This window comes from Miscanthus floridulus, chromosome 1, assembly GCF_019320115.1.
Source record: "Miscanthus floridulus cultivar M001 chromosome 1, ASM1932011v1, whole genome shotgun sequence".
NCBI classification, from domain to species: Eukaryota; Viridiplantae; Streptophyta; class Magnoliopsida; order Poales; family Poaceae; genus Miscanthus; species Miscanthus floridulus.
In genome coordinates, this window is record NC_089580.1 from 183,037,434 (window position 1) to 183,053,931 (window position 16,498).

The following is a 16,498-nucleotide window of genomic DNA, read 5'->3' on the forward strand; positions in this document are numbered from 1 at the left end:
AAATATATATTACATAATATATACAGAAGGCTATTTATCTAAAAAATCTAGAACGACTTACAATTTAGAGGAAATACTTCAATTCAGATATAGGTTATCCATTTTGTGAGGATAGGCCAAATTAAACTAACGTACCTAAATCCAGTGTCATCCTCTGATTAACTCAGCTCAAGTAAATTAACTCTGGCAATCCCTAGAGATGCCATCCGCATACTCACAGACGGGGCGCTTGAGGTAGAAGTGGGTTGAGGAGACATGAGCATGATTATGATAATCAATAATGGTTTATTAGGGTAAAAAAGACAACTATGAATTTACAAGAGAAGATTAAAAAAAAATGATTGCTCCGGAGTAGTATAGCAGTGCAAGATCAGAGGCATCGGAGTCACAAATCTAATTACAGCACATTTCGCCAGCAAAGATCAAGCGGCAACCGGTAACCCTCATGAACATTACGACTACACCAGCAAAATAAGACGTCTGGGTCATGTTATGTATGTACAGCTTCCGAGCTAACACGTACAGAACGTACAAATCATGGTGTGGACTGTGGTCCTCATCAGCTTGGCGCCCGTCACGACACTTGTCGTCTACTAAACCCGCGGGCCGCGGCCTTCAGTTTCTTCTCCCTTCCCACGCTGGCACGCCACCTCCCGCACTCCACGCAGACACGCACAGCTCCACCTCCCATTTCTCTCCCTCTCCAACTGCTCATTTCTCCTCCCCTGTGAACGCGCGCGAGTGTGGTGGCGAGGAGGGAGGGAATCCCCTTTCTGTTCCAGTGTTCCGCGCCGTGCTCGACCCACCCGCACTCCGCACGCCGCCTTTTCCTCCGCCCTGCTGCTGGCTGCTGCTCCCTCCCACTGGACGACCGAAATCTTTTCCTTTACTTTTCTCTCCCTTTTCCCCGCGCATGCACGGACTCTGATTGACGGCATGGGGGACGCCGCCGCCGCAGCTGCCTCCACGTCCGCTCCCGACACGCCCACCTCCATCCTCATCTGCCGGGAGGACGGCAGCGACCTTCTCGCCGACGCCGACGATGGCGACGGCGCTGACCTTGTCGTCGCCCGCGACGAACGTCTGCTGGTCGTGGACCCGGACGAGGAGTACGTCGCGCTGCTCCTGTCCGAGGAGAGCGTGTCAGGCGGCGGCGGCACCCCGGCGGAGGAAATGGAGGAGTGGATGAAGGCCGCGCGCTCCGGATGCGTCAGCTGGATCATCAAGGTCGTTCGCGCGGGAGCTCTTCCTCCTTCTTCGTCCCCCAGATTCGGTTTTTGCCAATGTTCATCTCTTGTTTTGCTGCTCGCAGACCACGGCGACGTTCCGGTGCGGCGGGAAGACCGCCTACGTCGCGGTCACTTACCTCGATCGCTTCCTGACGCAACGGCGAGTCAATGTAACTACCGATCAATAACCCTGCATTTCCCATTGCCGTCGCCATTGCTGGTCTCTCCTTCAGTCCTCGCGTGTTTGGATGATGTACTGACTGCCTGTGCACTGCGGCTGTCTCTGGTGATGATGGGCTTCAGAGGGGGCAGGAGTGGGCTTTGCAGCTACTTTCGTTTGCGTGCTTGTCGCTGGCGATCAAGATGGAGGAGCAGCACGCGCCGCGGCTGTCGGAGTTCCGGGTGGACGCGTACGAGTTCGACAGCGCGTCCATCCAGCGGATGGAGCTCCTCGTCCTGTCCACCCTCGAGTGGCGGATGACCGCCGTCACCCCTTTCTCCTACATCAGCTGCTTCGCGGCGCGGTTCCGGGAGGACGAGCGCCGGGCGATCCTCGTGCGCGCCGTGGAGTGTGTCTTCGCGGCGATCAAAGGTTGCTCCTTTTTGCCCCTCCCATGCATTTCCTTCCGTTCCACGGAGTAGGATCGCGGCCGCAGCTGATCTTCATTTGCAGCAATGAGCTCGGTGGAGTACCGGCCGTCGACCATCGCCGTGGCATCCATCCTCATCGCGCGCGGCAAGGAGGAGACGCCCGCCGGCAATCTGGACGCGCTCAAGGCGATCCTCGGCTCATCATGTCCGCATCTAGACACCGTAAGCCCCTCCAGCCGTGCCGCCCACCGTGTCTGTCCGTCGTCTTCTCGAGTCTCTTTCGGGAGGCTGTTGGCGGAAAGCGCAATGATGAGTAACAAATGCGGCCGCTGTTGGTGTCTGGCAGGGGCATGTGTACTCCTGCTACAGCGCGATGGTTCAGGAGGACGACAAGTCGCCGACGCGCTCGACGTCGACGGGGTTGGCGTCCTCAGGCGTCTCTGTCGCCGCGCACGACGGGAGCGGGAGCCCCGGGCCGGGCGCCTCCGTGTCCGTGGGCGCCAATAATGCCGCTGGCACCGCCACGCCGGACAACCACAACAACAAGCGGAGACGGTTGCGCTCACCTCAGCGACAGTAGGAGCTGCTGGGCAGTGACGGCAGTGCAGTCCAGCTGCATTTTTTCAGCTCACCATTTTCTTTTGCTGCTGATTGTTTCTTCGTTCAGGGAGGGGTGGCCAAAATGCCCGAATCCAAGCGGGTGCGAGATTTGATTCTTCGGATTAGTGCGGTGTCAGCAGGGTGATTTTGTGATTTAGTGCTGGAAAGATCTTTTGTTTTGAGGAGATCTTTCCCGGGATCAAAGGGGGCGGCAGTGTAGGACCAAAGCTGAAACAGAGCAAAGCTCTTGCTCAAAGCGTGAAGGCCTCGGACAGACCTGACCTCACAGGGGTACCTACCGTGGTGAAAGTGAAGTCAACGAGTCGGAGTCAATTGTTTTTTGTGTGAATACCTTCTGTACTGTACCAGCTAGTCCGTCTGTCTGTCCTCTATCTTTCTCTGTTTATTAATTAATTATTAAATTAATTATTAATAGCCTGTCACTGCATCAGTGACAATAGTTAACCATATATTATTGTTTCACTTGGTTATCTTGCTTGTTGCTTCACCCTCTACTCGCTAGTGCTTTTGCTCCATTTCACCTGTGACTGATTGATGACGAGGCCCTGCTGCTTGTTCGTTGGTATGCGTGCAATTGCCGTGCACAGCAGGCAGCTGGGAGTAGTTTAATGTTTTATCGCGCGGATCGTGAAAGAGACGCTCGTTCGCTGTGGTGCTGCTGCTGCTGCTGCCTTCTTTTGTGCCGTGTCATCAAGTCGCCTGCTCGCTTTGCTTGCTGCTCGCAACCATGGTCCATCCATGGCCATGGCCCCCCGCTGTTGTTGGGAGATGGCTGGCACTGTTCGTGCGTCTCTTTTCCTCTCAATCTCTCATGCACCGCATACACTGCACCCCTTCATAACTCACTGCGTCGCGTCTCATGCACTGCAAATGGTTGCAGCTGCAGCGGTAGGGCAGCTAGGCAGGTGAAATGGGACAGTAAGGGAGAGCCGGAGAGGCCTGAGGCCCTCCTCACCTCAGCAGTTCAGCCTCCTCTCAGTCTCAAATAACTGAAATAAGGGATTCTTGTGAACACAAGAAGATCGAGAGTGGCCTTGCAATGTGCATTGCCATTTGCAAACTGCTCCTGCGCTTCTTTAGGTCACTCATGGCCCATGCGGTCAAAAGCAGAGGGACAGGCAGGCACGAGGTGAGAGGGACATGACCTGGTAAAAACTCGATGTACTGGCGATGCTGGGCTGTCGTGCCGTGCGCCTGGCACTGGCAGCCGGCTAAAAGAAAACATTTGCGCATGCCATGTCGAATGTTTAGATATTAATAAATAATATTAAATATAGATTAATTACAAAACCAATTACAGAGATGGAGGCTAATTTACGAGACGAATTTTTTAAGCCTAATGAATTCATTATTAGCATATGTTTACTGTAGCATCACGTTGTCAAATCATGGACTAATTAGGCTTAAAAGATTCGTCTCACAAATTAGTCATAAGTTGTATAATTAGTTTCGTAATTAGTCTATATTTAATACTTTATGTATGTGTCTAAATATTCGATGGGATGAAAATTTTAGGAGGCCTGTAGAAACCGTACAGACCCTAAACGTGGCAGGACTACTGGCTGGCACTGTTGGAATTTTATTCCCAGTGGTTGCTTCGTGCTCAGGAGGTCTTGTCTCGTACTCCGTAGGAGAGGAGTAACATGCTCAGGCCAGTGCTTGACTGGTCAAAAACGTCTTGGCATCGATGGCACTGCTGACGGTAGCGATGGAAGCCAGCTGCCAGCTTGGTGATGGTGTCAATTTGTGATGTCAAGATAAGCCTGGGATGCCGGAACAAGGCTGGAGACTCAACTGGCAGGCCTGTGCAGTGCTAGCAGTACATCACAGTTCTTTGGTGTAGTAGTAGTATCTTCTGACGCTGGCATTTGGATTGCAACAGAAGCCTGGTTTAGTTCTTAAAAATTTTCATCATAAACTATCACATCGAATCTTGCGGCACATATATAGAGTATTAAATATAAACAAAAAAAACTAATTACAAAGTTTGGTTGGAAATTGCGATACGAATGTTTTAAGACTAATTAGTCCATGATTAGCCATAAGTGCTACAGTAACTACCATGCGCTAATGATGGATTAATTAGGCTTAATAAATTCGTCTCGCAGTTTTCAGACGAGCTATGTAATTAGTTTTTTTTATTAGTATCCGAAAATCCCTTCCGACATCTTCCGATGTGACATCAAAAAATTTCATTTCGCCAACTAAACACACCCAGATTCCTGTCAAACTTAAGCTGTATCAGAAAGAAGCAGGAATCTTGCTGGATTTTATACGAGCATAAAGAAGCAGAAGATTCACAAGGCTCCTGCATCATGATGGTCTTATCAGATCTTGGAAGCTACGGGGGACATTTCTTGGCAAATCAGAAACATTAAAACCCCACCCATTTCTGGGTACGTTCTTAAAGTTTACTCTCTATAACATCGGACGTTTTGGCACATGAATAGATTATTAAATATAGACTAAAAAATAACTATTGCACAGATTACGACTAATTTACGAGATGAATTTTTTAAGCTTAATTATTCCATGATTTGACAATGTGGTGCTACAGTAAACATATGCTAATGGCGGCTTAATTAAGCTTAATAAATTCGTCCCGCGGATTACTAGGGACTTATGTAATTTATTTTATTATTACTACCCAAACATTCTCATGTGACGTCCCTAAACTTTACTCCCTGAATTTAAACACCTTCTTAGTAGGTGAAGCAAAATGATACTCCGTACGCACGTAAGTGTCAAAACAAGCACATCCGGGTGAACAACAAGATTGCCATATACAACTCCAGCCTCCAAATGTTCCAAGGAAAAGCACCAGGGAAAAAAAATAAAGCAAAGAACAGCTACAGGAGTCCGAGGCATTTTCTAAGAATCAAGCCCACAACCATGGCTGACGCTCGGATGATGCTCTAAGATCAAATACTACATACAGGATAAAAAGGGCGAAGATTCACTAAGGCCCTGTTGTTTGACCGGGAATGAGCCCGGTATCTTTACTCAATTCACAGAAACTTTCACTGGCCGGATTAATTCCTGGCGTCCTAATGCCCCAACCGAACGAGCCCTAAAACAGAAGCATTACCAGACAGCAGAGATATATCTTAACAGAAGCATTACCAGACAGCAGAGATATATCTTGTACACAAATGGCAATGCAGAAAACTTCATTGCCATGATCAAACTGTAGCCAGTGGCGGATGCAGGATGGAAACAAGGGGAGCTAAATAATGAAGATTTAGAGCTAGGACTAGAGATTAATGATGATTTGAAGCTAAATAACCGTGGTCTAATGAAGAAATCAGGCTCACTGCCATGCCCAACTTCGGTTTCCGGCTGAAATTAGCTCTAGTTTCCTACGAAGACCCAACTGGTATCATCTTCACAATAGCTGCGATAGGCATGCCTATGAAACCGATAAAAATACATGCTATCCACTGGTTGAGCGTAAGGGCGGTAGTGTTTGCGAAATCGCCAAGGAACTGTATTATGATGAACTGGAAGATGACGGTGCTGCCGAGGACAGCAATGAACACGTTGTTGTTTAGAATGCCTTCAAACACATTTATCCTCTCCATTTCTCTCGAGCTCACCTCATTGAATACCTGCACAGCAAAGTTAAAGGTTAAGTTCACAAATAATCGCATCGTTAGTGCAATAAATTTAAACCGAGCACAAATGCAGACAGACCAATTCATCAGCACTTAGCTAGTTTACCTGGCAGAATACGAAGCAATTGAAGATCAGTGTGTTCAAGACTAGATCGGAGTTATCGCCCTTGATTCCCAACAACCACTTCCCCTCTGTTTGTAGGTACCAAATTACAAGGAACTGGTAGAAGGCCTGTCCCAGGATGTTTCTCCACATAATGTTACTGATGAAGTTTCCTTTCCTTCCAACAGGTGTTCTCTTCATCAGTTCATTGTTTGGGGGTTCTGTAGCCAATGCCAGTGCACCCAGTGTATCCATGATCATGTTGACCCAGAGCAATTGCACAGCAGTAAGAGGGGCACTCCCTGAATCAGCATGAATACAAACAATGAGATGTTGATTTATGAAATAAACAAAAGGACATTCAGAATACGCTCAAGCAGTACAAGGATTTCCAAACCATGAACTAATACAGGATGACAAGTGTACCTGTCAGGCAAGCTGAGGAGAAGTTTACCACCAGAGCAACCACGTTGACAGTGAGCTGAAATTGCACAAACTTCTGAATGTTGATGTACACTGATCGACCCCATTTTGCAACGGTAACAATAGTGGAGAAGTTGTCATCAAGAATGATGACATCAGCACTCTCTTTGGCCACCTTCAAGAATATGTTAAGAAGAGTCAAAATCAAAATGGGAGTAAATAGTGAATTAACTTGAGATATCATGTAATTGATGGTGTTACTCATGGTCATGGATATCAAGATCTCAAAGATGTCGCAGCCATATAGAAGAATCAAAGAGCAAAAACTACACTATTAAATATTGCTAAAAATTACTTTCCAAGATATTTGGTATCAGTGATTACTACAAGATATCAGTAATAGTTTGGTTATTGAAGGACATGGCTAGTTATTTTTAGCAATGTAAGGGAAATCTCGAAATTACCTCGGTTCCGGCAATGCCCATTGCAAGCCCAATATCAGCCTCATGAAGCGCAGGCGCATCATTTGTCCCGTCACCAGTCACAGCCACAACTTCGTCGAGTTTAGTTCGAAGATGCTTGACAAGGGTATGCTTATCCAGTGGTGAAGATCTTGCCATCACCTGGTGCATCCATAGCAAAGCAAAGTGGTCAATGAGCTACTAGATTTCGCAAAAGCGCACAAAGATGGGTACTAGAACTCATGAACTTACCTGTATCTTTGGTATCAGTTGAGTAAGCTCTTCTTCACTCTTGGTTCTGAAATCTGGGCCTTCTATGGCAATGCCACCTTCAGTTAAAATGCCGCATTCCCGGGCAATTGCCTTTGCCGTGTTGATGTTGTCACCTGTGACCATCCTTACGGTAATACCTGCTGACCTGCAGATGGCAACCGATTCCTTCACTCCGGGCCGGACTGGGTCTTTGATCCCCACAATGCCAATGCAGGTGTACCCATCTTTCGGGATCTGATCATTGACTGAGAACCCATCCTGAACTTCCATGTAAGCAAGACAGAGAGTGCGAAGTGCCTCGTTTGCGAAGCTATCGATTGTGGCCTTCAAGTGATCAATGGTTCCTTCATCCAGGGGGACGACATTGCCTTCCTCATTCAGGTACTTGCTGCAAGATGCCAGTATGATCTCTGATGCACCTTTGCAATGTGCTCGCAGTGCACCCTCTGGGAGCTGGATTACCACTCCCATTCTCTTCTTGGCAGAGTTGAATGGCTCCACCTTTACAAGGGTGCTTGCTTTGCGCACCGCCAAAAAGTCTCCACCGAGTGACAGCCCAAACTCCAGAATAGCTGTCTCAGTTGGTGTCCCCAGTATTTCACGTTTGCCATCCTGGTTCAAGACAACGTCGCCCCCAGTGTTGTTGAATATGGACTGGGAGATAATTGTCATGACAGAGTCTGGGAGTTCGGAGAACAGGCTCTTGGCATCTGAAGCACCATCCACTTCTTTGATCTTACCACAGATGCAGGCTTTGACAACAGTCATGTGGTTTGTCGTGAGAGTGCCAGTCTTGTCACTGCAAATGGAGGTCGCTGAGCCCATGGTCTCACAGGCTGCAAGGTGCCGGATGAGTGCCTTGTCATTCATCATCTTTTTCATTGCAAATGCAAGGCTCAGTGTCACGGCGAGCGGTAGCCCTTCAGGTACTGCCACAACGACGATGGTAACAGCAATGGCGAAGAACTCAAGCAACTCCAATGCGTCATCTCCAGTCCAGCTCAAGTATGTACCATCAATGATCTTGCGCCGGAACAGGCTTTCGGTGAGCACCGCGAATGTGACGACAGCAAAGATAAGTCCTATCTTACCGATGATGGTGGCCACACCGTTCAACTTGACCTGCAATGGCGTCTCATCATCACCACCTTCGCTGAGAGTGGCCATCAGCTTCCCCCACTGAGTCCTCATGCCGATTGTCGTGACGAGCATCTTGCAAGAACCGTCCTGCACCTTCGTCCCTGACAGAAGGAATGGGTTCTCAGCATTGACGGCAACTGGCTCGCTCTCTCCGGTCAAGCTCGACTCGTTGATCAGAAGCGAGAAGCCTGACATGAACAGCCCGTCAGCAGGCACCTGATCACCAATGGAGAGGTGAACGATGTCGCCGGCGAGAAGTTCATATATTGAGAGCTTCTGCCTGTACCCGCTCCGGGTGACTTGCACCGTGATCTTCTTCTTCTCCTTGTCGAGGTCCTTGAACTGCAGGGACTGGCGGTAGTCGCTTGATGCTGTGACGAACACGACCAGCAGGATGCTGGCCACAATGCCGAGCCCGTCGTGCGCGCCCTTGGGCCATCCCTCCGTGGCGATGCCGACAATGAGTGAGACAAACGCGCACGCGGCAAGGATCATGAGTGTCATGTCCTGCAGCGCCTCCCAGACGAAGACCAAGAAACCACGGGACTCTGCCTCCGCGAACTTGTTGACGCCAAAGACATCCCGCCGGGTCGCTAGCTCGTCCGCGGACGTGGCGAGGCCGTCAGACTCCGAAGTGGATAGCTTGGACGCGAGGCCCTGGACGCCACCATGAGATTTCAGCTTCTTCACGTCATGGCCCTCGACAATAGAGCTCAGCTCCTCAGCGCAGATGCCAAAACCAGCTGCCTTGACATCTGCGGGCACCTTGTACTCACTCGACGGAGCAATGCCTGTGAAATGAAGCGATAGTAAGATTGATGATTGAAGAAAACGATAGAAGTTTGAACTCCGGAGTCCGGACTCAGGTGGGGTGGTATCTTACTGTGGATGAACTGAAGTGCAGCCTTTGAAACAAGCACGGCAACACGCAGCTTCTCCTGAGATAGGTAAAAATATTCATTGATTGTAAGTTCTTCTTGAGATTGATACGCAGCTTACTCAAAACCCTACAATATTTTTGTTTCTCAGCAAAATTTTGATAAGTTTAAAGATAGATACAGGTTAATTTAGGGGGTGTTTGGTTGCCCCTCCTAAATTTTAGTCGCTGTCTCATCGAATGTTTGGACATATGCATGGAGTATTAAATATAGACCAATTGCATAGTTTGCGACTAATTTGCGAAATGAATCTTTTAAGCCTAATTAGCCCATGATTTGACAATGTTTGCTACAGTAAACATATGCTAATGACAGATTAATTAGGCTTAAAAATTTCGTCTCGTGGAGTACTGACGGATTATGTAATTTGTCTTTTTATTAGTATCCAAACACCCCATGCAACATCCTCCCGACACACCTCCTAAATTTTAGTAGCGGGATCCAAACACCCCCTTAGTAAAATAAATAAATTTAAAGTTGCAACACTGAACTGTTACAAAGTAACATCCATGGTGAACCATAATCTTCTTAGCAGGAAAAAAGAAAGAGAAAGGATAAGTATACCATTGTGAAATAACTTTTTATGAACAATCCACCAATATTTTTTATGCGACTAAAATTCATAGTGTCACCTATACTGGCAGTAAACAATTAGGTGCATATCTGAAACACACGAACATCAAAATAATTCTACAAAAAACAGACACAAATCTCTATAGATTCCAAATATGGCCTAAAATGCTTGATTGGATGCTCTCTAGGGAATATTGCAACCTGCAGAAATAAAAAAAGACTAACACACAGCAAGATTCTTTTCCACATAGTATCCCGGAGTTTAATAATAAAAAATAAAATAGAAGACAAACACGTTTGGTTTCTGTTCATGATCAGTACTTTGCATATAACATATTACATATTCCAGCAATCAGGGCAGTTTCATGTTCGCTGGAAAACAAAGTGGTTGAGAACCTGATCCACGCTTCTATTAGTCAATTGCAGGTGCAGTTTAGAGGTCGCTTTCAGAGTCTGGGAGAACGTGACGTTTCATATTCTTATATATTTGGCTTTGGATGTGTTGTTGTCTACACTTTCCTTGTGTAACCCAGACGTATTATAATATTGTGGTCTTGTGTTTCATAATGTCATATGGTAATTAAAGTAAGGTTATGATCACCAACAAACTGTGTGCAGCATTAAAAATATGCTGCAGAACTTTAGGGGAAAGATAAAGAAATTGCTGCAGAAATTTCGAAAAAGTATATAAAAAAATACTGCGATGTCCTTCCTATCTGAACTTATTATCCTAGCAATTGCATCGACTAATCTTCCTTTGAAACCGTGAGCAGTACTAGTCTTAGAGCATCTCCAAGAGTTCCCTAAATCCCCTCCTAATCCTTGGTTTTTAGAAAGATGAGAAAAAAATCATCTCCAACAACTCATAATCCTTCCTCCTAAAATTTAGGCACTTGGTAAATCCCACCCCGTTGCGCGTAACTTTGTGCGACTCCTCCATCGCGCGTATCGCCGTATCCTTCATCGAGGACGCATATTCGGTCCTCCATCGCTCGCCGTCCAGCGAAAGCGAAGCCGACGACGGCGCGGCAGGGAAGACGTAGGCGAGCAGCGGCAGGTACGGGTACTCCCGGGGAAGCCATAGCGTGAGGAGCACCGGCGGCAGGGCGGAGGAGACGGTGAGGAGGCCCCGCGCGTTGAGCAGCACGGTAGACGCGCCGCTGTCGCTGGTGTAGGTGTCGACGGACGGCGACAGGGTGGGGAAGTCCTGGAGGACGGGCAGGACATGCTTCCGGACCAGCCACCGGAGGTTAGGGTGCTCGTACGGAGCCAGCGACGCGTCTACCAGCTCCACCGTGCCGGTGGCTGCTGCCGTTGTCGCCATGCATGCCCGTCGTCCTCGATCGCAAACGAATCAAACACTCGAGGAAAGATACGATGTGTTTTATTTTTTTAGAGTGGGTTTTTAGAAACTGTTGGAGAAACACATCTTTAATACTTCCAATATTTTTTTAGGACTTGGGAAACTCAGTAGTTTTAGAAAGAAATTTTAAGGTACTCTCGGAGATGCTCTTATACCACTTGCAAAAAAACGCGGAAAAGATCTACCCACTGGGTTGTTTCTGAAGTCAGACTCATTCTTAGTAGTGGTTATTGGCACGCTCCATGTTTCCTTTTTGACTGAAATCCTGCGGCGCACACCTCTTTGAACAAATCAACCTAACTCGTGTTGACCGACTCTGTATCTAATTTCGCAACATTTATTTTTTTTCGAGACTATAAACAATCCCATTACCCACTGGCATCAGCTAAATCTTAGGCATCAGAAGGATAAGATACGATGGAATTTTAGCTAAGAAAGCGCTAACATTGGCATGAACATTCAAATTGCAGCGGCGGCCTGCAGAGCAGGAGCAGGAACCGGCGCTGCTGAAGCAGGGGAAGCGCAGGGAGCAGAGATCAGGGGAGGAGGGGAGAAAAGGCTGGCACGTACATGGTTCTTTCGCTTCATGGCGGTGGCCTCGTTGCGCTTGTCGAGGTTGGCCGTGAAGCGGAAGCGGCGCTTGGGGTTCTTGACGACGCCGACGACCTTGCGCCATCGTCGCAGCGCCTCGTCCGACGAGTGCTTGGGCTGGACGCCCCCGAAGTTCTCCTTGAGGTAGCTCTCCATCTCGCTCGGCTACCGGATTCGAATTCCCTCTCCCACCAACCCAGCCTGCCGGGGCCGCGTGCGTATATATTTCACGCGGGCGCGTGGGGGGGCGCTCTCCTCTCTCAGCTCAACCGCGTGGGCGTGGGGCCGTGCCGTTGACGCGTAAGGACGTGACGGCGACTTCTGGCGTGGGCAAGCGCATTGCCGGAAGTTGCGTCGCGCGCGCTGCGGGGGAAGGGAAGGGAAGGTGCGCCGCGCGGTGGTTTGCTCGGATCCGACTCGACAGGAGGACGCGAGGAGAGAGGATGGAGAGACGGAGAGGAAGTAGCAGGAGGGTGCTTTCTGCTTTCCCCGACCTGCCAGCGAGCGAGTGACCCCCGTGGTTGTACACGCCGAGTCCTCGCCGTAAACGCTGCGCTTCTGGGCATTTTTGTGCATGCTGGGCCGGGCCGAGAACGACGCCACCCTTTTGGCGAAAGTCCAACTCAGTTTTCAAGTAATTTCGTCACAGAATCGTCAAAAAAAAAGTAGTTTCGTCACAGAAAATGCTTTAAGTAACCAGGATGACTTTATCATTCGAGATTTCGAGAGTGGTTAACATATGTGGTGTGGTTGTGGTTGACATAACCAGGATGACAAGAGGACGAGGTCGATTGATTGATTGGTGAACTCGAACATTTCGAAGCGCGTCCTGCGGAATGCCAATTAGCAACAGAGCAAGCGACAAATGGAGATGAAGTTGCTTCAGCCTTCAGATCTCAGGCCTCGATAGGCGCCGCGTTTTGAGGGTCACGGCACGGTGGTGTGGTCCAACAACGACTGAACGACGTGCTACCAAGTCACTGCATAGGAAAATACCGTACGTGTATTCTAGGTGGTGAAGAAGATAGTTCCTGCGAGGTGCGGTCCATTATAATCGGGGCGGAGACGGGCGGGGCCATGGGCGCAGCGAGTGCAAGACGGTGGCAAGACGCCAACACAAGACGTTCAAATTTCGAGGTCAAGTCATGGGACGCGAGGGCAGGTGGCTTGTGTGTGTGCACGCGCTCGCGCGCGTTGTTTTTTCCCTCTTCAAAGACCGAGGACGAAGAGGAACTTGCGACGCGTCTTCTACGCGGTAGCCGGTAGGGAAAGGCCTGAGACGTGAGACCGTGGGAAGGACGAAGCTGGACCTGCGACTGCAGCTGCATCGTAGACGGGTAGGCCAGTGGGACTCACACGGTCGGCGGTTCGCCGCCGCCTTCAGAATAGAAGCAGACAAGTTTTTGAGTCAGTATTGAATTGAGACGGTAAATTCATGGAGATTGTGGCTCGATTTTGAGTGTGATGATTGAACGCCTTTGTAAATTTGAGGCTACGATTGTTGTGTCAGCTTGAAAATTCTGAAGGAGAATATAATTGGTGGAGATTGTGTTGTATTGCATTTGGCCTCATGGGCTGATTATATAGGGTATACAGGACTAACACCTCACGTGGGTACACAATGTGGTACTATTCCTATTTACTCTAACATCCCCCGCAGTCACAGCGGGAGCGCTACAAACGGTGAGACTGGAGAAGAAGCTGACAAAGCTGGCGTTCCCCCGCAGTCATAACAGTTGATGCGTCGCGTATGCGGTGGCTGGAGAAGAAGCCGATGAGTCCTCATGCAAGGCGGTAGCCTTTTGTGCCGATGTCGAGGTAGCCGAGCGTGAGGGCGCAATAGCTGTGGTCGAAGAAGCCGTGCTGAAGATGGTCGAGGTCGACGTAGTTGTGGTCGGGTTGCCATGTCGATGGAGCTGCAGGCGCGCGAGGGGCGCCATGATGATGACGGAGACGCGTCGAGGCAGTCGTCGTGGAAGGGGGCGATGCCGAAGTCAACGCAGTCAAGGCCGTCGTAGACGTAGAAGAAAGGCGACGACGCAGTCGAGGCAGACGGGTAGGAACGGGAGGGTCGATGCCGAAGTCGATGCAGTCAAGCCACCTGTGTGCCGAGGCGTGGGCTGGGTTTGCCAGTCCCAGCAACGCATCGGGGACGAAAGCACGCATCGGTGTTGCCAATACCGGGCGTACAAGGTAGAGGGCTCCAACCACGGTGATGTTGTCGACGTGGTTGTGCTGGACGAAGAAGAAACAATGCGAGAGCAGACGCATCGACGAGCAGGGCTCAGCGACGATGCGAGGGGTGTGACCGGCGAGCATGGCTCAGCGACGGTGCGGGTAGCGGCAGCTCGATGACGAAGACCCAATCAGCAGGACGAAGACCTTGTGCAGACGGATGGCGCAGCAAAGAGTGCGCAGTACAGTCGTCGATGCACAGGGGACGGTGATGTAGATTCAACAGCGAAGCGGACACACGGGCGACCTTGTGCAGACGGATGGCGCAGCAAAGAGTGCGCAGTACAGTCGTCGATGCACAGGGGACGGTGATGTAGATGCAACGGCGAAGCGGACACACGGGCGGCGGTGCTGCAGCCCGACGAGGCGACACGGCAGCAAGCCAGCAGCCCTGTTGCTCGGAGAAGATGCGCGTAGTACTCGACGATGGACGTCACGGGAGCCGGGTGGATCGTGCATAATCGGTTGTACGGACCGAGTACGCGCGAGGTGGAGCGATGATGGAAGAAGCCGGTGGAGGCGTCCCGATCTGTGGTGGTGACGACGAACCGACGATGTAGACATGCGGACTGAATGACCGAGAAGCGACGCAGGAAGGCGTCCCCTCGGCATCGCCTTCCCCGGCCAGGCCGCACAGTCGAAGATGTAGATGTCAGTGTAGTCGATGCCGATGCCGGAGTAGGTATGCGCGAGGTCGACTGGCGATGGGCGACTCAATCCCGATCAGTGATCGAGCAAACCAAAAAGATACAGCAGCAACAGATCAGGTCTACCCCGGCAACAGTGCACCTCAGCACGGCTCGTCCCGGCTCGCGGCACGAGCTGCCGGAGTCGGACGGGGCGGGGCGCACGGCGGGTCGCGGTCACGCGAGGTCGCACGAGGATGACGCAGATTGGCCGGCCACCACCATGGCGGCTCGGTGTTGGGGTCGATCTGCCCGGGCCACCACCACGGTGGCGCGGGATGGGGCGACGCCCAGCATCCTCCACGGCGAGCGCGGAGAGGGCGGCGAGGTAGCGCGGCGCCGCGAGAAGACCCGATCTGCCGCTTGACGACGACGAAGAGGGCGCGGGATCAATAGGATCCGGCGCCTAAAGAGGTGGCGCTGCCCCCGGCGGAGATCAATTTCTCCCCGGGGGCGCGCGGTGCGGAAGCGGCGGCGGCTAGGGTTAGGATCTAAATCTAGACGAATGATACCATGAAGGAGAATATAATTGGTGGAGATTGTGTTGTATTGCATTGGGCCTCATGGGCTGATTATATAGGGTATACAGGACTAACACCTCATGTGGGTACACAATGTGGTACTATTCCTATTTACTCTAACAAATTCGAAGATTGAAATTTGCTATTGTTGCCTGGACAATTATTAACACTGAATATGCGTTCAAAAAAACAATTAACACGGAATATTAGGATCGGCAGATGTTGCTGCATGGAGCAAAGTCCGAATTCTGCATTCCTGAGATACTTACAGTTCAGTTTTGTCAGTGTATTTTTTTCTGAGAAGTTCAGGAGTTTTCAGGTTTGGTGATTTTCATGGATTTGGAGGCAGGCGATTGCATTGTCATGCTGGCCAAAACTAATCGATAGCCGGATTTGAGTGTTGTGTTCCGGATTTGCAGTGCTGTTCTGAGAAGTTCAGGATATACTTGTACCTTTGTTCTTTCTGAAATGGATGTGTGGTTTCTGAAATGGCTATGAAATGGACGTGTGCTTCATTTCCATGATGAAATTGCATCATTGACTTGGCAATTACTGAAACAAAAACAGAAATGCACATGCAGCTTCTTAAGCTTATATCATGACCAACAACGAAAACTGAGTGCATATGCAACTACTTCAGTTCCAAATAACATCCAGATAAACAGATTAAGTTTGAGGAATTGAGGTCACATCCATGTCACGTAGACAAAGGGAGTGAGAGACTGAATGTTGTTGTTGTCGTTACTCGCTATAGAATATATGCACTACATTGAGACTTTAATATATGCAGATGGCAAAATTCAGCGTGGCAAAATGCTCGAGGACTGAACATTACAGAATGACCAAGTGTTCCCAGTTGCTCTCACTCGACTAAGAGCACAGATTCCCCAAAACCAAAAGTATTTCATCAAAACCTAGTAAAAATATCATCAGCTATGGGTCCCTGAAAATTACTGAAAATTGCATATTCAAAGGGCATTGCATTTCATTGCAGAACATTATATTGCCAATACTGAACAATCCATTCCAGGGAACATTGCATATTCAGAAGCATTACATTTCATATCCAAGATCATTGCATTATTAGTGCTTCCTCCGTTCCAAATTTTAAGTCGTTCTGTCTTTTCTAGATGCAT

At 49.4% G+C, this 16,498-nt stretch overlaps 2 protein-coding genes across 2 annotated transcripts; one reads left to right on the forward strand and one right to left on the reverse strand.

Moving 5' to 3' along the window:
• The first annotated feature begins 363 nt into the window (after positions 1-363).
• LOC136504613 (cyclin-D5-3-like) lies at positions 364-3,667 on the forward strand. The gene is made up of 5 exons (XM_066499574.1): positions 364-1,227; positions 1,313-1,399; positions 1,533-1,821; positions 1,903-2,042; positions 2,167-3,667. Exons 1-5 carry the CDS (start codon positions 937-939, stop codon positions 2,398-2,400), a joined length of 1,041 nt encoding a protein of 346 aa, XP_066355671.1. The 5' UTR covers positions 364-936; the 3' UTR covers positions 2,401-3,667.
• A 1,875-nt stretch (positions 3,668-5,542) lies between these two features.
• Positions 5,543-12,437, reverse strand: LOC136550516 (calcium-transporting ATPase 10, plasma membrane-type-like). Its single transcript, XM_066542121.1, has 7 exons — positions 11,900-12,437; positions 9,339-9,393; positions 7,295-9,246; positions 7,046-7,204; positions 6,585-6,756; positions 6,162-6,460; positions 5,543-6,049 (listed from the first exon to the last, which is right to left on the reverse strand). The coding sequence occupies exons 1-7, from the start codon at positions 12,074-12,076 to the stop codon at positions 5,801-5,803; spliced, it is 3,063 nt and encodes a 1,020-aa protein (XP_066398218.1). The 5' UTR covers positions 12,077-12,437; the 3' UTR covers positions 5,543-5,800.
• Positions 12,438-16,498: the final 4,061 nt, after the last annotated feature.